Raw genomic sequence first — 25,102 nt, 5'->3', positions numbered from 1 at the left:
AGCACTTACTTAGCAGATACTCACACAGACATATACATACACATGTGCATGTAAATTTAAGGTTGTTTTTTTTTTTAATTTTAAACTTAAAAAGCAAATAAAGAAATAAATGGCCTCATCTCTTTGTATGTGTAGAATTGCTATCAGTGACATCAGTTGTAAATGAAGAGTTCATATTTGTGAGTTTTATTTCTGTTAATTGTAAGAAAATGTAAATTGACTTATAAGGGTTTTTTTCTTAATTTAGCTAATGATTCAGAAATGTTATTTATATATACAATCAGCCCTCACTCATTAATCTGCTATAATAAAATAAAAATTTTTAATGGACCAGTTATTTCCCCCAGGAATAATCTTAACATGATTAATGAATTTCACTATCATATTAGTATACCTTATGAAGTATCAAAGCAAAAGTCATTTATTTTTACTAAAATAAGAAGTTGTTGTTGGAATGGGATGCAAATATCACTAATACCTCCTAGGAAAGTGAATGCATGAAATTTCTTCTTAGGCAGTATGAAGCAGAAAGAACACTTCTTTAGTAGTAACAGTCCAGAGGGCTGGTGTGGTACCTCTCTGTGCAGCCTGTGCCTGTACAGCCCTGGCTGCACACTGTCTCCTCTAAGCCCCTCTGCAGCCTTTGGCCATACCACCCTGAGCACATTCTATCTCAAACTCCCCGTGTAACCCCCAGCAAAGTCATTTAACTTCTCGGGGCCTTGGTGTCTTTTGCCTATGAAATATTGTACTGTGTTTTCTCAGATCACTTTTAGTGAAATTCAAGTAATATTCTTTCTCTTTTTTTTTTTTTTTTTTTTTTTTTTTTGGTTTTTCGAGACAGGGTTTCTCTGTGTAGCTTTGCGCCTTTCCTGGAACTCACTTGGTAGCCCAGGCTGGCCTCGAACTCACAGAGATCCGCCTGGTTCTGCCTCCTAAGTGCTGGGATTAAAGGCATGCACCACCACCGCCCGGCAAAGTAATATTCTTTTAAGGCAGTATTATAGACAAGCAGCCAGCATTCTGTAAAGGTTGCGTTTATTATTATGACTGCTAAACATGCCAACTTAAGTAAATAAATGGTGTTTGATTCACTTTGTTCTGACCTAATTGTATGTCATTTTCACCAAATGCAGACAGAATTTACATGTAGATTTCTGTCTGTAGCTAGGTTATCTGACACTTAGAAGCTACTGTTTTTAAGCTGGTGAGCATGCTCCCTGACTTTTCCATTCTTTTTCTCATATCTGTTGTCTAAAAGTTCTGTTTGTTTCTTTGGGTTTTTCGAGACAGGTTTTCTCTGTGGAGTTTTGATGCCTGTCCTGGATCTTGCTCTGTTAGACCAGGCTGGCCTCAAACTCACAGAGATCCATCTGCCTCTGCCTCCCGAGTGCTGGGATTAAAGGCATGCGCCACCACCCATCTTGGGCTGTTTTTGTTTTTTGTTTTTTATTTTTCACTTCCTCACATTTAGTATGTCTCTTACCCCTTTAGTTCTTGGAGGCCAGGGTATTGACAAATGGTAACTTGGACAACTCGTGTGTGTGTGTGTGTGTGTGTGTGTGTGTGTGTGTGTGTATTTACGACTCTAGATTCTAGGTTTCCTTCAGCCTTGAAGTAGGTAGCAGAGCTGTCAGTAGTATCTGTAGATCATGCCCGTCTGCTGCCCTGAAGAGCTCACAGTCCAGCAGTCCAGCTGGTGGAAGTGCCATGAGAACTACAGGCATGTGAGCGCAGTAATGAACCCCAAGATTCACGGCAAGAAATACAGACGCTGCCTTAGTCTACAGCATTGAGAGGGGCTGCTGAGAGAACATAACACCTGAATTTTATGTTATTAAGGTTGACGAGAGGAGCCCGGGAAGTTCTTGATGAGGGAGTTCTGTGCAGAAAGAAAACGATGACATGAGTTGAACTGTGTGCCTGAAGGAATGGAGGCCCCGCAGGGCTAGTGTGCCTGTGTAAGGCTGAGTGGTAAAAACAGACACCATTTCAGGTTCCTGCAACCAAGAGAAGGAGACCGTAGGCTCCGTGTTTGTGAGCATAGATTTTACCCTCTAAGCCATGAGACATAACGGCATTGTAAGGAAGGGAGTGGCTTTTGCTGGGGTTTGGTCTCATCTCTTTCATAATTCTGCAATTTTTAAAAGATGAAATTGCAGTCATTAAAAGTACACATAGAAGATAATTTTAGGGTCTTATGCTCTGTTGTTTATAAATTAAGCAATGGCTTATATTTCCTAAAACCAAAAAAGTTATAAAATAAAAAAGCCTTACTGTACCATCAGATGTTTCTCAGCATTTATATGTATGTACATTTTTTCAAAATGTGATTTGTTAATTTCACTTTATTCTTGATGGGCTTAAAACTATGTGAGTATTGGTGAAGCCCAAATAAATAATTTAAAATATATTTTAAATGTATAGACTGTGCCATAATTAAATAAGGCTTCCTGCTTTTAATATTTTGTCTCAATTTTTGAAGCACCACTGCTCACTGTTACAGAAAGACACATCACTTGGTCCACTCAGGTAACCTAAAGGTGAGCTACTTCTGCAGGCCACATGTTAAGGATGCTGGCTAATCATGGTACTAGGTTCAGTATCTAAGAACAGAGGTGACAGTAACCCCATTTGCTAAGGTCAGGGTCATCTGACTTTACTCATGCCCCTCCCTTCAACTCCTTCCTAAGTGCCCGGCACAGCAGGGGTCCAGGATCCCTCTCCTTGGACACTGTTTATGGTATACACAGCCATTTTGCCTTTTCTCAGATAGGGAGAGTGTGGGCTGCAGTCTTAATTTCCTCTTCTTTGTGCCATTTATGGTCCCTTCCCTTTCTTTCAGCAAAGAAAATAAAGCTGTACTCGTTCGTGCCTTGACTAAACACTCCACCCAGACATGCTATGAGATGTTCTGTATGTTAAATGTGTTGCTCTGATTGGTTAATAAATAAAACACTGACTGTCCAGTAGCCAGACAGGAAGTATAGGTGGGACAAGGAGAGAGGAGAATTCTGGGAAGTGGAAGGCTGAGTCACAGAGACTGCCAGCCACCACCATGAGAAGATGTTAAGATACTGGTAAGCCACGAGCCACGTGGCAACTTATAGATTAATAGAAATGGGTTAATTTAAGATAAGAACAGCTAGCAAGAAGCCTGAGCCATTAGGTCAAACAGTTTAAGTAATATAAGTCTCTGTGTGTTTACTTGGTTGGGTCTGAGCAGCTGCAGGACTGGCGGGTGAGAGAAATTTGTCCTGACTGTGGGCCAGGCAGGACCAGGAAAACTTTAGCTACACAGATGTCCACCTGAGATGGTCTAGAAATATTGTTACTGACTCTTCTATATCAATGCAACACATTCTGGAGCTTCTTTCTCTCCCTCCCTCCCTTCCTTCCTTCCTTCCTTCCTTCCTTCCTTTGTGGTAGCCCACAGAGGTTTCCTAGTGAGATCTGAGCTTGCTTTACCCAGTAGGGCTGCATAAGGGGATGGAATGACCATGTGCATGGTTACCAGGTGTTTGGAAGGGTCTGTCTGCACTTGGCTGTATGATATGCTTTGATCTAGCAAGGGGGAAGTCTTTTGCCCCACCCCTTGGCATTGTTATAAAAAGCCCTTTTGAAGAGACAGAAGGGGCCATTGGGTATTGACCCAGGTCCTCCCAAAGCTATCCTGTGTTTCTGCCTGTCTCATCTCTGCTATCTTTCTAGCTACAAATTCCTTATTCCTCTCTCCTCCTCATAGGAACTCTGTAAAATGTGGGAGCTGGCCTCCCACATTCTTTTTCTTTCTTGCTTGCTTTCTTCTTTCTTTTCTTTCTTCCTTCTATCTTTCTCCTCCTCCTCCTCCCTCTTCCTCTTCTTTCTCCTCCCCACCCCCTTTTTTTGTTTTTTTTAAAGACAGTTTCCCTATGTTTCCCTGGCTGCCCTGGAACTCTCTCTATAGACCAGGCTGACCTCAAGCTCACAGAAATCCACCTGCCTCTACCTCCTGAGTGATGGTATTAAAAGTGTGTGCCACTGCTGCCTGGCATCTGGGGCTTCTTTTTTAAAAAATTATTGGAAAAGATCAAAAGTGTTCATAAAAGCTTGAAGCCTGCACAAAATAAAATTTCTTTGCTTTTCTGATCTAAAAGAAAAATAAAACCTGTCATATTTATAATTAAAAATGTCTGAACTTTCATACTTCAATTACACTCTAGCATTTTTTGAGACACTCTAGCATTTTAATATTTAAACCTTAGTGAAACTATTCTATTTGAATAGGGAATCCAAATGTAATCATTTAAATAAAATAATAAACACATATCACTTCCGTTACATCAGCTGCATTTCAGGTGCCCAGTAGCCACTGAGATTGGTGTCAATGGTACCAGACTGCAAGTAAGAAAACATTTCCATCCCCTCAAAACTTAATGCTAGCCTGAGAGAAACCCATCATTTTGATAGACGCGATGAAAAGTTTCTACCCCTGAGCTTTGCATGCACAAGAACCAGGAAGCATTCCTTCTTGATATCAGACTAAAGAAGCCATGTTCAGCGCATTTTAAAAGACAAATCTCCAGCTGTGAAGCCTTACCCAGCAGAGGTGTGCAGTAACACAGGCTCTAGTTCTTCTTTTTTTTCTATTGAATGCTCTTTTTAAAACTATGTCTATTTTCCCAATAGATATATTTATGAAGAAAAATCTTTTGAGATATAAGCAGCTGAAACTGTTTTTATATGTTAGATGGTAGCATTAGATGGAACTACACTGAATATTTATGAAACCTAAAGAAATCATTTGAAAGATGTTTTCCAGTATTTAAGATGAGCCTCAGTTTAATAAAAGCTTTTTGCTTTTAATGTTTTGTGTCAACTTATGAAGCACCTAATGCTTGTGAGTTGCAGAGAGATGCATCAGTTGGTACAAGGTGGTGGGGGGCATGGCTTTTCCTTGGGTAACCCAGAGGTGGGCTTCTTCATCAGGGAGTGTGTCGAAGGTCCAGTCAAGCCTACTGCTCACATTCAAACTTACTTCTTTTATAACTTTCATTACATATAGTCTTCAGGAAATGTACCAACAGGATTTGCCTTGTATAATCGAAATACAGGATGTACTCATTTTACAGGTTATACACTGATAATCTTTGACATTGAATATTAACTTTTATGAAGGTAATATATTCTAGTTACCCAAAAAAAATCCTTCAAAAACATTGATTTCTAAGAGAATTGAGAGCCTTTGGTTTATGAGACAAGTTCCCCCAAGATTTACTTACCCATTATTATCTCTTATGGCAGTTATATTCTGTATTAAATAATTGTGAAATGTTGGTAATGAAACAAGCCCATTTATTATGCTTCACTGAGATTGGTTTGTTTTTCTGTCATTGTTGAACTCTTTATTTTGAAGAAATAGCATAGTTTCATGTCATACAGAAACTTGACAAAGTAAACTTACGCACAAAAACATTTATCAGAACCTTAGAGAGTGTTTAAATAAATGAGCTAATTAAAACTGCAGCTGGTCTTGCTTTGTGAGTGGCAAATATTGAAAAAGCAATGTTAGAAGTTGATTGAAAATGCATTCTTGCCAGGTGTGGTAGCACACACCTTTAATACCAGTACTCAGAAGGCAGAAGCAGGCGGATCTCTGTGAGCTGGCCAGCCCTGTCTACATAGTGAGTCCCAGGATGGCCAAGACTATGTACAAAGACCCTTCTCAAAAAGCCAAATAAAATAAAAAGCATTCTTTATTCTTAGTGCTCCATCTCTCCAGTAAGCTTTTAAAACAGGGATTTTAGCTAATAAGCAATATTGATTTGTGTTGTATCCATTGTTTTTTCTTGAGTTACGTCATCAGCTTCATAGACTGTCTCATTTGTTGAATTTGATGCTGCATTTGAAATGAGGCCTTTGGTTTTTCTATTTAAGTTGCCTGCAAATACAGAAGACCAAATGAAATAATTAGCCAAACTTGTGACAGAATTTGTCTTTTCAACATTCGTGCTTGAATTGTTATAATAGTATTGAAAATAGCTCTGAAAATACTGTATTGATGGGTGAGAACCAAGTCCTTTCAGAATGACTTTGAGCCATTCGTTCTGAAAGCGAAGAGAGATACTCAGTCACAGGAATACGAATTTCATTTCTATGATCTTTTCTCCATGCCGCTATGAAAAGCACACATTTCACAAAGAGGTAACAATTTCAGGGTCATTTAATGAAAATGTGACTGTCCCTACTCTATACATAAATAGAATAAACTGCATTAAAGCCAATCATGATGATTTCAAGAATCAGAAGGCTTTGCCACCATAAGCAATTTGGATGTGAGTTTTTTAAAAGAATTCACTCCACAATCCAATTCACTCCACAATCCAATTCACACACTGTATATAAATCCATAATAAGCAAGGGCTGGGGGATGTGGTCTTTACCCACCAGCATTTGAGCTAACAAAGGAGAAGTGGATCATTATTCTGTGGATTGTTACTGTGCTTGTATCTTATATAAGCATTTATTTAAAATACCAAGGCTTCAATGTGGGGTGTTGTGGGGAGCAGTTCTGAAAACTTAAAATCTAATGTTGGTTTATTGACTCCTACATATTTCCTAAGTAATGCTCACATATTTAAATTCATAATATTTGAGTTAAAATTTCAAAGCTTTCTTTCTCCTACTTCATCGATACAGGTTCTGTGTTTTATATAGCAATGGGGAATCTCTAAGTGTTATTTTCTAACCTAATAATTTGGATGCTCTAACTTGTCTCTGTTCTGGCAGGTTTAGTTTCCATTATGTATTTCTGTGGCAAAAGCTAGAGGAATTCATCAAAACTGACTAGTGCTCTTTGAGTTGTACAGCTATCAAAATACATTCCAGTGTTAAATTTTCTGTTGTTAGCACTTGCAAAAGCCCTTATTCCCCAGCCCTGATTCATTATTTACTTGGCTTCCAGATCCTTCTAAACATGTTAGCTTATCAAGACAATTTCCTAGGTTGGCTTCTAAATCCAAAGCAATTTCCTATTCGAATAAGAAAGATTGGTTGTAAACACCTGAACACTCCAGAATTTACTCTGGTAAAAATTCAAAAGCACTTTCAATGGCTTTCCCTACAGCAGTTTAAAGTAATTGCAGATGCAGAAAAACAGCAAGTGGAGCCCGAGTGATGGCAGAGTCCCCTAACATCTTTTGGGGACCATTTTAAGAGAAGGGTCCACCTCTGCAACCTGTTTTCCCTGGTTTTCCTTTCGTAGAAATTAATCTCTTATCCAGCCAGGTAGGGATAAAGCCTTCTATCACAGGCTACAACATGGATTCGATTTTAAGTAAGAAAGCTGTAATGCCATTGAACTGCCAAGGATTTGTTACACGTGGAGGGGTTTTCTTATTTAATTCCTATTTCTTTAGTTGAATACAAATTGCCAAGACCCACCATCATAGTTCTCCCCTTCAGTTCCTGGTGGCGAGCTTTCGTGTTTCCACCTTTATTTCGTTTCAGTCTGGCTACTATAAGTAAATCTTAGCCTTCCTTTAATCCTGAATATCATAAGCTGGCCCTTAAAGCTTTGACCTTTGGCAAAATTTAAATCCAGCTCATCAAACGAAATCATTCTGCCCGTTGTCGTTGTAACGATGCCAAACATTTGTTCTGCTAACAGTTAAACTTGTATGTATTTCAGAGCTGGTCCTCAGGGACCAACTTATCATGTAATTGTACACTTGGGTCCTGGCAGGCATTTCAAAACAGAAAAAGAATACTGGGTACCCCTGCAGGTCTCTGTCCCCTGGCCACCTGGCAGATCTGTGGTGGAGTTTTCCTGTCACTATTCATCCAGCTTAACCTAGCTTCTAAGCTCTTCCGGAGCTCTAAGCAGCTCCTGGCTGCTGGTCTAGCTGGATAGCGTTGGGAAACAATGTCAAATGGACACCCCTAAGTCATTCTGTTGTTTTGTGGTGGGGTCAGCTTTGGCTTTCTCGGAACAGTCTCGCAGACACGGTTATAGGCAGTGATCAAGAAGTTTGTCAATTGATTATCTTTCTTTCCAAGAGACTCCGTGAGTGGCTTTTTATGCTAGTAAATCCAAATGATCCCTTTTTCCACTAATATCACAATGAATTCTTTAAAAGCATTCGTGAAATAAAGTATTACTGAGTAGAGTCAGCAGTCCAATTTAATGAAGTTTGAGCACCTTTCTCCACAAGTATTATTTCGTAAAGTGACTCCCAAACTTATCTATAAATTTACTCTAAAACCATCAAAATATCACCTAACTGTTTCAAAATTTTAGAGTGTGATCAAAAGTTCATTTGGAAACTTAAGCTTTACATACAAAAAGCCAAGACGTTCTTAAAAGAAGCTTGGTAGAAGGAAGGAAGGAAGGAAGGAAGGAGGAAAGGAGGGAAGGAAAAAGATGGATTCTTGAGTTGACATTAAAATAATATAACTGCAATAATTTTAAATATTATAATTTAAGAATAACCAAAATGAATAATTTAACAGAACACAGTCTAAAAACAGACCTGAGTATATATAACAATTTATGGTAAGTGATCATTTAGGTTGACATTAGAAAGATAGACTACTAGATATTTGGACAAATGACTCATTTGGAAATTTAAAAAAAAAAACCAGAGTCCCTACTTTGCTTCTGTAGAGTTATTAAAGCTTTAAATACGCATACATATATAAATACAACAGAAGAAAACCTGCATCATCTATGAAAGAATGAATACCCTCATAGAAAAAAATATATAAAAAATAAGTAGTGTGCCACAAAACATGGCAAACATGAAAATGCCTGATAGATAAATTTGAAATAAAATACTATGCTTTGCCAGGCAGTGGTAGTGCTTGCCTTTAATCCCAGCACTTGGTTCAAGGCCAGTCTTATCTACAGAGTGAGTTCCAGGATAGCCAGGACTATTTCACAGAGAAACCCTGTCTCCAAAAACCAAAACAAAAAGACAGAAAAATACTATTCTTTATGAAATTAATAAAATAGATATCTTTAAATAATAATACCCAAAGCCACAAAGATTGTGGAAAAGTAAGTAAGTGTAAAATAGTAATTTCTGGAGGGTAGGTAGAAACTATACCCACATCTTTTGATATGTGTGCACACTCAGATCAGGAATTCTGTTAAGGATTTTTGCTAAGAAAATACCTAAGTGTTCAATGTATCTGTAAGAGAATGGTGGAAGTGGAAGTCAATATGGTAATTAAATATGGGGTATCCACACTTGACTTAAACACTGTTACCAACTGAAATGAACCAGGCTTCTTGAAGAAATGGTAGGCTGCACTGGAGAAACAGGGAAAGTACCAAATGTCTCGGAGAACAACAACAAAAAAGTGCTCCCCAAATGATGGGCAAGCAGGCAAGCAGGCATGTTCTGTATGGCAAATGTGTTGCTCTGATTGGTTGGTAAATAAAACACTGATTGGCCCGTAGTCAGGCAGGAGGAAGTATAGGCGGGACAAGGAGGAGAATAAAGCTGAGAAGTGGAAGGCTGAGTCAGAGACACTGCCAGCTGCCACGATGACAAACAGCATGTGAAGATGCCAGTAAGCCACGAGCCACGTGGCAAGGTATAGATTTATAGAAATGGATTAATTTAAGCTGTAAGAACAGTTAGCAAGAAGCCTGGTACGGCCATACAGTTTGTAACCAATATAAGTCTCTGTGTTTACTTGGTTGGGTCTGAGCGGCTGTGGGACTGACAGGTGAGAGAGATTTGTCCTGACTGTGGGCCAGGCAGGAAAACTCTAGCTACACGATACAGTTTGAGAGAGTTTGTTTAATGGCAAGAGAGATGTCTCAGTGGTTCGGGGTGCTTTTTATGCAGTCATGAGGATGTGAGTTTGGATCCCAGCATTCACGTAAGAAGCCAAGGTCCTGTGTATGGCAGTAATCCCAGCACTACAGAGGATGGCACCAGAGGATCACTGGAGTTGGCTGGCCAGCAACCTAACTCCAGCTTCAGCGATAAAACCATGATCCAAGGAAGGAAGGAAGGAAGGCAGAATCTGATACAGCAGGATACTCAGTGTCTCCCTCTGGTTTCTGCAGGCAGTGTGCATACACTACATACACATATACACCCCCCAAAAAATCAAATGAAAAATGACCACTGACCAAATGTAAAGTCATTCATGGGTCAAAATTAACAACAATAATATTTTAAAATTCACAAGTCCTTACTAACATTAAAATGAATAGGCAATCCTATGGTTAGCAGTGTGCGTACACTACATACACATATACACCAAAAAAAAAAAATCAAATGAAAAATGACCACTGACCAAATGTAAAGTCATTCATGGGTCAAAATAAACAGCAATAATAATATTTTAAAATCCGCAAGTCCATACTAACATTAAAATGAATAGGCAATCCAACGGTTAGAATGCATGTGTTCCTCTAAAGGCCATATGAAATCAAACTGGCAAGTATTCAGTATCAAGTGATGAGGAACTTAGGAGGTGATTGGACCGTGAGAGTTCTGCCCTTCTGTGTGGAGTTACCAATCCTACAAAAGGGTGGAGGGAACCAGCCAGCTTCTTTTTGCCCATTCTCTCCTTGCTCCGTGAGAAGGCGCAACATCATGGCACTCACTGTTTGAGAAGCAGACATCAGCTCTCAGTGCTCAGTACTCAGTCATCTAGATCTTAAACTTCCCAGCCTCCGAAATTGTGAAAATTAACTTGTTTTCTTTATCAGTTATACAGTTTAAACTATTTTGTTTCAGTGGCACAAAGAACTAAGAAAAATAACAGGGGAGCAATGAAATCATAAATTTAAAAGCTGTAAGAAGTTGGAAAATTGTCATTTATAAGTGTCATCATAATAACAGTTGTCAAAACAATCAGTGAGTGAAAACTCACAGAGGAACGGGATATTTTCATGGTTTCAAATACCTCACTACAATCATGTTACCATTACTAATAATCAGGCCAGCCAAGATTGTGTGCTGTCTGTGGTACTTTGATACTACTATACCTTCCATATGCTCTTATAAAAGTGTATGCTCTCTCTCTCCAATCATGAGAAAACAGACAAACAGAAATTGAGAGACACTGCACAAAATATCTGGCTTTTTTTTTCCTCTTCAAAACTGTCAAGGGAATAAAAGCAAAAGAAAGGCCAAGGATTAAAGGAAACAAGAAATAAAAGCATGCAAATGTAATTCTGGACCAGATCCGAGATTGGAAAAGCTTAATATAAACCCCAGAGTGTATGTTGCTGTGTCAGTGTTGTGGTTGCTGACTTGGATGTGTGGGCATGGTTCACACAAGAGGAAGTATCTTTGTTCTTAGGAAGTGCTATCGATTTTATAGTTTAAAAGTCATATAGTTCAGAAAATATGCAGAAGTACCAGTGATGGAATTAATGAAGCAAAATCTTAACCATCAGTAAATCTGCAGAGAGATATAAAAATGCTCATTGTATTAACAGCAAAAGTCATGGTGTTTTGTGAAGTAATAAGTGGGTTAAATGATAACAGAGGCATTTGTTTATTGGCAAAGAAAGATGCAACTATCATGTTTTTTGTTTTTAAGGGAGATGGGGAGAGGGAGGAGAGGGAGATAGACAGACAGACAGACAGACTGTATGAAGAATACCACCATATAGCCCAGGCTTGCCTTACACTTGTGACCATCCTGCCTCACCCTCCTGAGTGCTGGGATCAGACCTAGGCTGCCATGTCCCGCTGTTTCGCACGTTGCTTTCTATGTGATCTAGGGATACATAGAAAAACCTCCCTGGGGATATCTACTGTGGTGCTAACACCTTCCACTTCTGTGCTGAGAGCATTTGCTTCTTTCTCAGGATTTCCAGGGTTTCTACAATGAACATGAGCAGAAAGAAACTTGCCTTTCTGAGGAAACAAGAGCATCTTCTAAGAAGAAACACAAAACCATTTCAAGTCACCCTAAGACTCCTTTTGCTCAGGGGCACAATAAACGATGATGTGATTTTTCTCCAATATACTCTCTCAGTATTCCATAGGCAGTTTTGTTTTTCTGCCTATGTGACCGTATCTTACTGCTAATTTACCTACTTTTATTCATTTCTATTTTCCACCTTTCCAAGGCGACCAGCAAATACCAGCTTGCGGGTGTTTATTATTTCTATACAATTGTATTATCGCTCCCACCAGTTCTCCTAATACTGCCTTTCTATGTTTTATCAGACACACCATTTCTCAGAGTCCCTGTCATTGATCAGTCCTCATCCCCTCCACAGGACCTACTCAAACCTACTCAAACCCTCGGGGTGAACAGGCTTTATCTTTCTGAAGCAGCAGTTTTACTTAGGTCTGGGTGACGAATGTCATAATTAGAGAAGAGCAAGCTTTACACCGTGCAGTCAGTTGAAAATACCCACAAAGTTTAAAGGAACAGGAACAATTAAGAGCTGAATCTCAGAAGGTTTAAGACAGACCTTTCCCACTCTAGCCCTGAGAACTCTGGGGCCGTGACTTCATTTCTGATAAGGCTGTAAGACCTTCCCTATGGAAACATTTGAGAAGCGGTGATCTCTGACATTGTCCCTCTGACTGCTCCATCATTGGCCCCATGAATGTCCTCCCACAACCTTGAAATGAGCCCTCATGGTGAGGACTGTCTTCACATAGGCATCTTCTGCTTGGTAACTTAGTGTCCAAGGCACAATCATACAAGCCACGGCATTCTTCTGAGTATTGGCATTTGAAATGTGCATAACCCGAAACGTAAAAGTTTAAAAAGAAGAAAACAGTGTAAAAGCCCACCAATCGCTCAGTGAGAGGTGCTCGGTACAGGGTGAACAACAGAGGTTATGCCACTAATGTCTGCAGCCATGGCCAGAAGAGACCTACCTGCCTTTTCAAGATCAACTCAAAGACTGTAAAGCCTCAAGCTGTACACATTTAAAATCGAAATACCATGGAATGAAAATAGGCTGAGGCAAAGTCCCCGGGCAGTGTAATCTATGATTAGCCGATTTTAGACCTATACCATTGTCCCTCTATTCATTGTGATATGTACAAGAACACAGTTCCTCCTGTGTGATCCATTCAAATTATCTATAATGAAAACAGTCTCCACTATAAAAATTAATCTAAATAGTTTTCCCAGGGAAGAACACAACAATGGATTATCTAATGTCAATGTTCAGCCCTGAAAACATAGTTAATGTAGTATTATACAGAGTGAGTAGGTTGTACTCATGTATTTAGGAGTGTGTGCGTGTGTGTGTGTGTGTGTGTGTGTGTGTGTGTGTGTGTGCAACAACAATTAATGAAAAAAGAGGACATTGAAAGGGAACAAGGAGAGGCATGTGGGAGAGTTTTAAGGCAGGAAAGGGGGAGGGGGAATTATGTAATCAGAATTTCAGAAAATAAAAGAGATAATGTTAGGTATTAGTCTAAAATAATGTCAGATATATTTTTTAAGAGAAGATAGTGTTGAAATAAAAGGCTTGTAACTGGTGAAATCAATTTTCCCTCAGATATACTACTTACAAGCCTGATTAATTATGCAAACATTTCCTTATGTTTCCAATCTTTAACACTTTTCTTAAATGCAATAATACCCCTAACTTGTCTTTCCCACAGCTTGAACAACGGTATCTCTTGCTAGGTGGTGGAAACACTGGAATGGGACACTCATATTTAATAAAGTGCACAATGTTTAATTATCATTTCAAAGGGTCGATTCAAGAGGAACCCATTTTTCTATTCCAACAGCAAATGGATTACCTATTTTTGTTTTGTCCTCTGTACTATGATTTAGAAAAGAAAAAAAATCAACCCACAGGACCAAAATCCCGTCCTTTGAAAGCAACAGCAAGGTACTGGTTACTTTAAATTTTGTATGCTGCATTCTAATATCCAGACTCTGGAAAGGTCTATTAAATTAACTTACTACCTTGATACAACATTTTCGTGAGGAACGAAGTGGGGAGATTTCATTGCAAGTAAGCAGTCTCATCTAACGTCCTAAGAAGGGCATTAACTGGCTTTATCCACTAAATAGCAAGAAACATGCCAAATCTGAATCGACACGCCAGTAATTCTGCTTCTGGATTCACAGTGCAAACATGAAATAAAATTTTGCAATAGTCCTTGAGCTAAACCAGGAAAAATGACCACTTTGATTGAGCACAGTGAATTACATAAAAGACACACTCAATGCATGTTCAGTGACTGCAGCAACGACCGTACTTGGTCAGTGATTCCAAGATACAGTCCTGAGAGCAATAAAGATATAAGACTAGTCAAGTCCATTCCTTCAAGGAATGTTTGCGTGTGATAAGCACCTGGGCTATCACCGTGAAAAAGCATGACAGAACTTCTTACTTTGCTGGAGCTTAGTTTCCAGTCAGAATGTCAGAAATTTATAGATAACAAATAGATAAGTAAATAAATAATAGTTAAGTCAAATGTGTAGTGTGTTAGTAGTAAATGCTTGGGGGGGCGGGGTGGGGGTGGGGGAGCAGGCATTGACTAGCAAGAGCAGGAAGGAAGTTGAGAATGCGCATGAGGAGGAACTCCTGGGAAAAGGACGTCTCAGGAAAGAGTTAAAGACACTGTAAGTCACACAGATGTCGGAGGAAATGGTAGCAGCATGTGCCAAGGCCCTCATCAAGAAGCTCAAGGAATGGCAAAGGGCTCAATGTGGTTTGGAAAAGGAGGTTAGAAAAAGAGAGACCTAGAAGGCTGACCACAAAAGGTTATGGTGGAGAGTTGTATCCATCGAGAGGGTTGGTGAAACATTGGAGTTTGAGGAGTGCCTTAGTTTTGAATAGTCTCGCCATGACCATGCTACGGAAAGTAGGAAGAAGAGGACGAGGGAAAAGAAGAGGTGCTTGTCAGAAAAGCTGGGGCTGAGAAGCTGTGTTGTTTTGTTTTGTTTTTGCTTTTTTTTGGGGGGGGGGGTGTTTTTGGTTTGTTGGTTGTTTTTTTTTTTTTTTTTTTTTTTTTTTTTTTTTCCGAGACAGGGTTTCTCTGTGTAGTTTTGGTGCCTGTCCTGGATCTCGCTCTGAAGACCAGGCTGGCCTCGAACTCAGAGATCCACCTGGCTCTGCCTCCCAAGTGCTGGGATTAAAGGGGTGCACCTCCACCACCCAGCAAAGCTGTGTTTTTAACATGGTCCCTCCCTAGGTGATTCTTGGGCATAGAACAGATTCCGAATCATGATTTTCAATCATCTAAGCAAATGAGGCAATAATTACTTTTACAGTCTGATGATGTGATAATCACCAATCAATCGCACACTTGTGCTTGTGGAGAAACTGGGTCAAAGTCACTTGGACTAAATTCAGCTCGGAGCCTGTCAGTTTGGCCCCTTGTTATGAGTGCTTTGGGAAGAGCACTCCAGAGGGATCTGTCCTGCCGTACTGTGACAAGAAGACATGAGGGGCTGGGGAGTTTCTTCTCCTTCTCCTCAGAGGAGACTACAGCTAATGCAGGCACACGGTGATGGTGACATATTTGATAAGGTCGCAGGGCAGGTACTTCATAAACCTGCCAGATTCCATCATTCAGCTAAAATACAGAGAAATCCTTCATATTTTAAGAAAGATTTTCCTTTTCTTTTTAAATGGAAGCAATAAACCCTCGCATGCTATTCTAAATATGTCAACATAGATCCTAAATTTATGTATTATTACCTACATATTCTTCAAAATATACTCTGCATACTCACATTTCAAAAATTCGTGATTGGTGTTTCCTAATACACTAGTAGAAATCGGTTTTCACAGAATCTTGATAGTTTTATAACAATAGCAGCTGATATCTATAGACTGCTTTATGAGTGGAACACTAGGAAAATATAGAGTCCACAAATTATGCATAAAAGTTGCTTTCTACTTTATAGTTACATTGTGCACATAGACACACACCAATAGAATTAGTTTGTGGGCTATTCAACAGCCAAGAATGTTCTACTTGTTTTTCAGGCTTTTTGCAAACCTCTGAATGGTTTTAGATGCCCCCTTCACACGAGGTGCCAGTCTGACCACTGATGGACCAGTGTCAAGGGCAGTACCAAGAGTGTCCTACTGGGCATGCTGTTGCTTTATGTACTTGATGTCTTAGGTTCCTCCAGAAAACCAAAATGTAATTTTTTTTTCCAAGAGGATACCTATTGTGTTGATAACTAAAAGGGAATTAAATACATCAAAATGAAGGTACTGGCCTGCTGACTTGTTTCCCATGAGGGCATTTATAGTCTGCTAGTTTTTCTTGAACACAATTCCCCTGAAGTATCTCGTCACTTAAGGCTGATTCAACGTGAAGTCTTGCGAGGATACACCGTAAACTGAACCTTTAAAGCATGTTCATTCTTAACAGTGTGGGCTCTGTCCCCCAGCTGAGATATGGTACAGGTAACTGATTACAAACAGTAGATTCAGGTTACCTTCTAGGGTGGAAGCTGCCTCTAGGTGCTGAAGTTTAAGGCCGTTGTCTAATCGTTGAGGTTTTGTGTACAGAAATAGGTAGCAAAGGACACAGACGCTGATGACGAAGGCCAGCAAAACAAGGGCAGCGATTCCCAGTCCAACCAGAGCGCCGATGCTGGAGAAACAGAAAGACGCCATGTCATCCAAACTGATGTGCGCTCAAGCGGGTCCAGAGACGCCAGTGCTCGTTCTTGCTCTCACTCATTCAGAGCCAAATTCTGTTTTCCTACAAACAGTAAACGATTGAAATTTCCATCCCGGATTCCTGTCATAGTCTGTCTATTGTATTTCAGGACCTTTAAAGTTGGTATGTTATTACTAGTATGGTATCAATGAGACAGGTCAAAGGTCGCATGATTCTCTAGGAACATCATAAACATACCAGTCCAATTAGTCAAGCTAATCAAATTACTACCACACCTTAGAATGATCAGTTTCACAAATGAAAGATTAAACAGGAAAATACTTGCTTCCGTAAGAGTCAGGAAACACACTTATCAGAGATGTAAGACTTCTCACTTAGAGATAGATATGAAAGACGCCATGTGTTAATATACAAAACCACAACCATTGCAAAAGAGAAGAGACTTTAGTTAAAAGAAAGCCGTTCACAGGATGTATATGAAATTCACTTTCCAAATCTGAGATTTTCCTGTCCTTTTCTCTGCACCACATTTGGAGCAATTCATTTATGTGCTTACACATGTGGCTAGATACTGAAGTAGCAGTTTTCATAAAAACCTGTGCACTTGGTACTATTAAATAAGAGAGGGAATTTGGAAAACAAGCGACATACTGAAGTGTGTGCAGACGCGTGTCTCTTGAGCCTTGTGTAAACACCCATAATTAGATGTTAGGCTATTCACAAGCAGACTTCAGTTGGTTTCCCCATAGTGTTGTGAATAAGTATTTACGTGTGTTTAGCTTGTAGAAAATATTCAACGGATGAGGGTAAACACCAATTAACTCACAATTGATCTGCCTGTAGCAACTGGAATGCACATCACTGAAAAATAATGATCAGAGTCTTCATTATCTTCTTGGCTTGTCTTCAGGCTTCTGCTTTCTCTCAGGGATTAGGCCCTTGGCAAGCTTGACTTTTACCAAAAGGAAGGAGGTGGTGGGGGGGGGGCAGAATTTGATCAGAGATGCCTGGAGCATCACTGCTTTGAGAGAAAGAACAGTATTGAAGGTGACAGGCTGTTTATTCTACTCTGCCTTGATTTGAGGAGATAAAACACCCTTGCACACAGGAGATTGTCTCCTGAGCTATAGGCAACATGGAGTCAAAGTTCCAGATTGTTGTGCTTGGTTTATTAACATTGACTCTGCCCCAACCAGCCCTGCATATAGTGAAGACTAGATAATTTTATGTCACAGTCCAAACAGAGTTATGTATTTGAACTTGGAGGCTGCCATTCTGATTACCCTTTCCTCTCATAGGATTAGGAAAGAAACCCTCATACCTTGCCTCCTGTGAACTGTGTCCGGGAGGGTTAGTTCTACCTTCCTAGACACAGACACATAAGAATGCAACCCATTTAGTATCACTTTGTACACAAAGCAGATAGGTGAGGTATTTGGACAGACTCCTGAAATGAGAACCTGGTTGTTGAAAATAATTTTCAAGGTTAAAAAGTGATTTAGTAAATGAAAATTTGTCAGTCTAATGAAATCTAGCATATACATCATGAATGTTCAATGTTCAAGGTTTTTAAAACAATACACAATTTGGAGGAAACCCAAAGAGCATGTTAATGCTGTGCCATGGCTCCATATGTGCCTGCAGATTTTCATGTAAAGATGGGGAGCCAGGGGTCTCCTAAATTGGCCATTTCCACACATACTTACTCAGCATCCACCCATGAATGGCCCTGCCCAATAAGCCTCATTTTCTGAAGTCCTGGCAAAGGTTACTGAAGGGGACCCTTTTAGGGGTTTAGATGAGGAGGGAAGAAAAGAGAGGACCGGCACTGGAAGGGGAGAATCATCCTTCTTCCTGGCTTCCCAGAGCAGTTGCTTTGCCAGTCCTTGGAAAGTGTCTGAAGCTGCCATCCTGTCCACGCAATCATTCCCCTACTTGGCACCTTCGCTCGCCTCAAGGTAGCTATGGCTGTCTTTCTCTGGTAGCTGTGCAATCTCAATACCAACACTAGTGGCTTCTGTGTAACATGAATTACTAAATGGCCTTTTAATAAAATACCTGGAGCCAGAAATTGGGGTAAATGCTGAAAGATCTGAGAGACAACGGAACAAGCCACAGCTCACCTCACCAACTCCACGAATCCTCTGACTCAATATCTCTGAGTCCTCAGCCGAAAGGCTCCAGCCGAAAAAGCCTCTAGCTAACAGGGACACTTCTGCTGAAAAGCCTTTAGTTCCTGTCTCCTCATGCCCTATATACCTTTCTCTGCCTAGCCATCACTTCCTGGGATTAAAGGTGTGTGTGCTTCCCAGTACTGGGATTAAAGGTGTGTGCCATCACTGCCTGGCTCTGTTTTCTCTCCTAGACTGAGCCAATCTCATGTAGTCCAGTGTGGCTTTGAACTCACAGAGATCCAGATGGATCTCTGTGTCCCGAGTGCTAAGATTAAAGGTGTGTGCCACCACTGCCGGGCCTCTCTGTTTAATCTAGTGGCTTATTCTGTTCTCTGATCTTCAGGGAATTTTTATTAGGGTACACAATATATCACCACACCTCTGTAACATTTTTTTTTGCACTTGGAGCATTTTAAATTAGCAGTGAAGAGCAAAGAATAGAAGATAAATGAAGCTCTAATAAATTTACCTCCCTGCAGTGTTTTCAGAGCTCAGAAATTCACAGGAACCCCTGGTTCAATGTTGCCGACTGATGCCCTTAGTTAATGTGATTTTTCTGTTTCCCTGACACTGAACTAGCTGTTCATTTTGTACTGATGAAGGTAGACCCCAGCAGGTTGTCCCTTCTTCGTGCTCTCACAGACCGTATGAAGGTTTTATGGCCTCTTCTGCCTGCCACCGTGGGAGATCTGAAGATCCTGGGCACCGTTTCCAACTGAGTTTGACTTGAGCATTGCCCGTCTCTGTTGGAGGTGCTTCTGCCCTTCAAACACTCACAGATGGATTACCAAGCCAGTCTTGAGAAGCCCAAATAACAGGGCAGAACATCACTTCTTCCTGCAAATAATCTACGGTGAATAAGTTGGTGTCATTTTATGCCAAGTTTGTCCTACTCAAGAACCACTTGATCCGTTGACTTCCCAGAAGGAAGGCAGTCTTTTTGAGAGTTTATTGAAATTTGTAACATAGAAAAGTAGTATCTGGCCGGGCAGTGGTGGTGCACGCCTTTAATCCCAGCACTCGGGAGGCAGAGCCAGGCGGATCTCTGTGAGTTCGAGGCCAACCTGGTCTACAGGGTGAGTTCCAGGAAAGGCGCAAAGCTACACAGAGAAACCCTGTCTCGAAAAACCAAAAAAAAAAAAAAAAAAAAAAAAAAAAACCAAAAAAAAAAAGAAAAAAGAAAAGAAAAGTAGTATCTGTTCTATTGCCTCAAACATTAAGTTTGCTGTTGATCTGGCATGTATACCAAATTTTGGATCATGATGAGAGAGTGGAGCAATAGTACTGTGTACACACACACACACACACACACACACACACACACACACACATTTATGGTGGAGGGAATGAAAGTTCTTTTCCATAATAGGAGCCCACTCATTCTGTAGACTAAAGAAAAGAATCAAGTTTAAAGTTTCAAAGTTTGCTGTCTTTGAAGCGGAGCATTTCATCGTGAAAACACCTGCATAAGGACTAACAGAAACAAGGAAAAGCCCCACTGTAGGAAAAAGAAGCAAGAAAGACGCGCCTTTGAAAGTAAAGCCTCTTGACGTCTAGCAATGGTCAAACGGTGCAGGTGTAGGGGAAGGGTGTCCAGAAAGGCCGTGCTGCCTGAGCAGTCAGAGGAACTCAAGCTCTTTCTTCCGTCTTCAGCCTGGTTGGACAGTGACACTGTCCGAACCTCTGAGAAGAGCGAGTTGTTAAAGCCCAGTTTGTAGACCTGCACCTGCACACACACACACACACACACACACACACACACACACACACTTACTTTAAGGACTCCACCTGCCCACTGACGCATAAGTACTCCGCTAGTCTTTAATACCTTAACCCGGGGGTTCCCAAAGAAGCCTCTTTTCCATTCAAATGTATAAAATGAACAAACACCTAAAGAGGAATTAAAACCTCCAGTCTTGTTAGTGGAGCCTCCAGCTTGTCGCGCAAGCAGTGGTCCCCGAGGTAGGCTGGGACGCACAGGGGTGCCCACTGTCTCCAGGGTGCCCTGCAGAGTGACCATTCAGAAGCCTGATGCCTTGGCACAAGGACCTGAATACAACGCGCACTGGGAGACCTCCCTGATTCTGGCTTTGTGTCTTCCACCGGTCCCTTTCCCAGGTCCGGAAGGGTCACCTTGCCCTGCCCTGCCCTGCCCTGCCCCGCCCTGCCCTGCCCTGCCCACCTGAGGCTCCACATGTAGCTGTGCTTGTAGGGGAAGTAGCTGCCCGGCTCGCTGCAGCAGTACTTGAGGTCTGCGAAGCCGCAGCAGTAGAGCAGCGCGGCCCCGTCGCCGCGCCGCGGGCACTGGAAGGGCTCCACGAAGCTGCGGTTGAGGCTGTAGTAGCCCGAGCACAGGCGGCTGCTCTCGCTCATCGCGGGCTGCCGTGCGCAGGATCCCCGAGGTGCGTGCGATGTGCGCTCGGACCGTGCGGTCCCCAGCCCGGGTGTCTCTGGGCGCCTCCTGCGATCTGGGGGTCCGAGTGCTGGGCGCTCAGCCTCCGCGCCCTCTCGGCTCTCCCCGCCACCTCGCTGTCCACGCCAGCCGTGCTGGAGCGCTCTGCTCTCGTCGCTGGGTCTCGTCGCTGAGTGGTCCCTCTCTCTCTGCGTGGCCCGGCCCTCTGCCTCCTCTGCCTCTCCCTCCGACTGTTTTCTTTGCTCTCTGTGGACTCCGCTCCACTTTCATGCACTTCATCCACAGCCTGTAGTAGTCTTCACGCCACATGAGAAGGATCTCTTTAGCGGGAACAGCAGAGGTGGACATGGGTGCAGTCTACACAGGTGCACCCAAAGTGTCATCTTTCTTTGCCCAGGGACATGGCGAATAGAGCCTGGCTCATAAGAGGCTTTACCTGCATTGACCACTGATCCAGGAGGCCTTAGACTAGCGTTAATGAGGGCATGGGGTGCTCAAAGCCAAGCAACAGCATTCTCTCAAAAACCTAAAACATACAGCCGCAGCCCCATGTTGACCTAAACTACATGGAAAAGGCAAGAGACGGCGGAAAAGAAAGTAAGAACCTTCTAGAAAGCAAGGCAGAAAGGGAAGGAGTCGAGGAAAGAGACTTTCAGTCACTTCTAAAGTGCAGAAGTACTTTTGCCTATGATTATCATTTTCCTAAGTGGCTTGTTCAATCTTTTGAAATAACAGTAGTGATGTGTGTTTGTTATAGCAAGCCAAACAATATATGAGGCATATAAAGACAAAAATAACGATAGATAGCCTTAATATGAGACTAGCGCTCACAGAATTACCAGGACAGAACATTGTTCCTTATCATTTTCTCCTTCCTTCCTCTGGCCAGGGGCTTGATTGGAAGACAGACGTCATGAACTTGTGTGCTGGATATTTTTGTATCCTTATAAATATTCCTGAGCTCTGATCTGGAATGTAGTTACTTGGAGACAGTTTGAGTCTTTCCATTTTTCTTTTTTCAAGCTTTGTTAGGCAGGACCAGCATGGACTCTGGGACTAAATTTTTCCCTACTGTGACCAATACCTTCTGAATATTCTACCCCATACCTTGTGAATTGCAAAGCTTACCACTGGTGGGAACCCCCACTATCTCCAGATATGTAGGTACTCTAAGGATTGTTCCCTCCACCTGAACTCTCTCCCTCTGCACGGTAGCTATGTTCTCCAGAGGGGCCGGGGTCCTCACAAGTCTTCCTTCACCCATTCCCTTCTCAGAGACCACCATCCTACAGTATGTCTTATCTATGGCCATGTGTTGTATTCTCTCTCTGTCTCTGTCTCTGTCTCTGTCTCTCTCTGCCTCTCTCTGTCTCTCTGTCTCTCTCTCTCTCTCTCTGTCTCTTTCTCTCTCTGTCTAGAGAAGGAATTAAATCTGGTTCCTAGTGCTATCATGCCACAGACTCAGCCAGAGGTTGGACCCACTTTAGTTAGGACAGGTGTATATCTCTATCATAGAACTGCAGCTCCATCAGGCACACAGGAAAGCAGTGAACGGAAAGGAGAAAAATGAGCCAGAGGGGGAGTAACAAACAAGGGTCTGACAAATGGTGGTGGCTTTGTGGTTTCTGTTTGAGTTCTTTCCTGCACATGTCAATCCCTTCCTACGCTTGAGTTCCTTGAGACCACTGATACTCAAGAGCAAATGCCCCTTTCTGGTGAATGTGCCTTCAAGTTATTTTGTTTTAGTTCTGAGACTGGCCTCAATGGGCTTTGAACTTGCTTTGTTGTCAAGGGTAACCTTGACCTTCTGATGTGCCTGTCTCCATATCCACAGAGCTGGGATTACAGGTATGCACTGCTATGTCCCATGTATGACATGTGCTGAGGATTGAACACAGAGCCTCCTGAAGGCTAGGTAAGCACTCTCCCAACTGAGCTGCATCCACAGTCCCCAAGTTGGCATCACACAACATTTTGATCAATGATGGACCAGATATACAGGGGCTACGGGGAGTCCTGTGCAATTTTATTGCCTAGTGACATCATAGCAATCTTAGTTTGTGTAAATAGACTCCATGATGTTCACATAATGAAGTCAATTAGTAAGAATGTGCCATTGGTGCATGACTGGTAACTGTTGATGCAACAAAACGTTTCTGCCTCACACAGGACATTTTCAAGGCAAAGCCAGAGAAGGAAGTGTTGAAATAATGAGGCTCCTTAATCGATGGTCATGTGCCTTTGAAGGAGGGATAGTCAGACCACACAAGCTGACATGTGGGTGCTTGATAAACATGGGAAAGATGGAGAATGAGTACTATGGGGACAGAGCTCGGAGGCAGGCAGGACGGAATAAGGAGAGAGAAAACTGCCAGAGCTCAGTCTGAGATGACACAGCTTTCTGGCAGAATCTGTCTGACAGCGCATGTTCAATCATGTAGTACAGAAGCAGAAGAAAGAACGGAAGAATGGGTCAGGAGATTCTCTGGAGTTAACACAAGCATCACAGGAACCCCTTAGCCAGCCCATCCCTCAGACAGATAAAATACATAACACACAGCTGCCAGACCCCATACAGCAGGCACTAGCCCAAGTGCAAGCCAAAGGAGAAGGCTTTTAACACACAGGACTCAGTGGCAGTGTCAAGACCAGGCTTTTGAACCAGCTTAGCAAATGCTAGCTGTGGGGAGCTGGGGAGATGACTCAGAGGTTAAAAACACTGTCTGCTCTTCCAGAGGACCCAGGTTTAATTCCCAGCACCCACATGTCAGCTAAACTGTCTGCGACTCCAAGATCTAATACCCTCACACATGTAGGCAAAACACCAGTGTACATAAAATAAGAATAAATAAATAATTTTAAAAAAGAAAATGCCAGCTGAACATAGTGGCATTATTGGTGAAATTATTAAGGCCACTCCACGTAGTTAAAAGGAAAGTTTATTTAGTGGCGTAACTTACAAATGAAGGGATAGGTAGGTTGCAGGGTCTGGGAAAGACGTAGCACAGTCCAGCGGTGTTCTCTGGAGAACTCTGCTCCATCTACCTCCAGTGTCCAGGGTCCAGGAACCAAGAGAGGTGGTGCATCCGGATCTCGGGTCTTCAGGATCCTCTCTTGGCCCCGCCTTGTAGGCGTGACAGATACCGAAGCATCAGTGGGGGTTGGAACTTCCAGATCAAAGCTGGAATGGCTACCCATTACATGGCATAAGTCTGTACTCACAGCACTATGGCTCATGATTTCAAGACCAGACTAAGATACATAGGTTCAAGACCTGGCCTCAAACTACAGAGGGCTGTGGATGTAGTTGGTAGTAGAGCAATTGTTCAATCCCAAACATCACTACCATTGATGATGATGATGATGATGGTGATGATGATGTGGTGGTGGTGTGGTGGCTTAAATGAAATTCCTCTCATTAAGTCTTAGGCATTTGAAAACTTGGTCCCTGATTGGTGACTGAGAAGGACTAGGAAGTATGGCCATGTTTTGAGAAGGAGGGTTGCTGGGGATTGCCTTAAGGGTTCAAAAGCCCACACCATTCCAAGATATTGCTCTCTGTCTCATGCTTATGGACCAAGATGTGAGTTCTCAACTGTTCCTGCCACAATGCCTTTGCTCTGCAACCGTGGATGCTAACCCTCAGAAACCATAAGCCCAATTAAATGCTTTCTTTAATAAGTTGCGTTGGTCATGGTGTTTTGTCACAGCAACATAAAAGTAACTAGCAATAATACTACTACACAATGAAGAAAAAAAAAATTTAAAAGAAAATGCTAACTTGATCTGGTATAATCCCATCTATGATGGGGGCTAAGTAAAAGACTAAAAGCTCGTGACTGATCTGAACATATCAAGACTCTGTCTCAAAACAAAAAGTTTTTAATTTTAATTTTTATTACGGTGGGAGAGGGGTTGGAAAATGGATC

At 41.7% G+C, this 25,102-nt stretch overlaps 1 protein-coding gene across 1 annotated transcript; it reads right to left on the bottom strand.

Annotated features, from left to right (window-relative positions):
* Window positions 1–5,786: 5,786 nt before the first annotated feature.
* On the bottom strand, window positions 5,787–21,133 carry Shisal2b (shisa like 2B). Its single transcript, XM_059276353.1, has 3 exons — window positions 20,943–21,133; window positions 16,399–16,556; window positions 5,787–5,920 (listed from the first exon to the last, which is right to left on the bottom strand). Exons 1-3 carry the CDS (start codon window positions 21,131–21,133, stop codon window positions 5,787–5,789), a joined length of 483 nt encoding a protein of 160 aa, XP_059132336.1.
* Window positions 21,134–25,102: the final 3,969 nt, after the last annotated feature.

This window comes from Peromyscus eremicus, chromosome 11, assembly GCF_949786415.1.
Source record: "Peromyscus eremicus chromosome 11, PerEre_H2_v1, whole genome shotgun sequence".
NCBI lineage: Eukaryota > Metazoa > Chordata > Mammalia > Rodentia > Cricetidae > Peromyscus > Peromyscus eremicus.
This window is presented reverse-complemented; position numbering and strand designations above follow the sequence as displayed.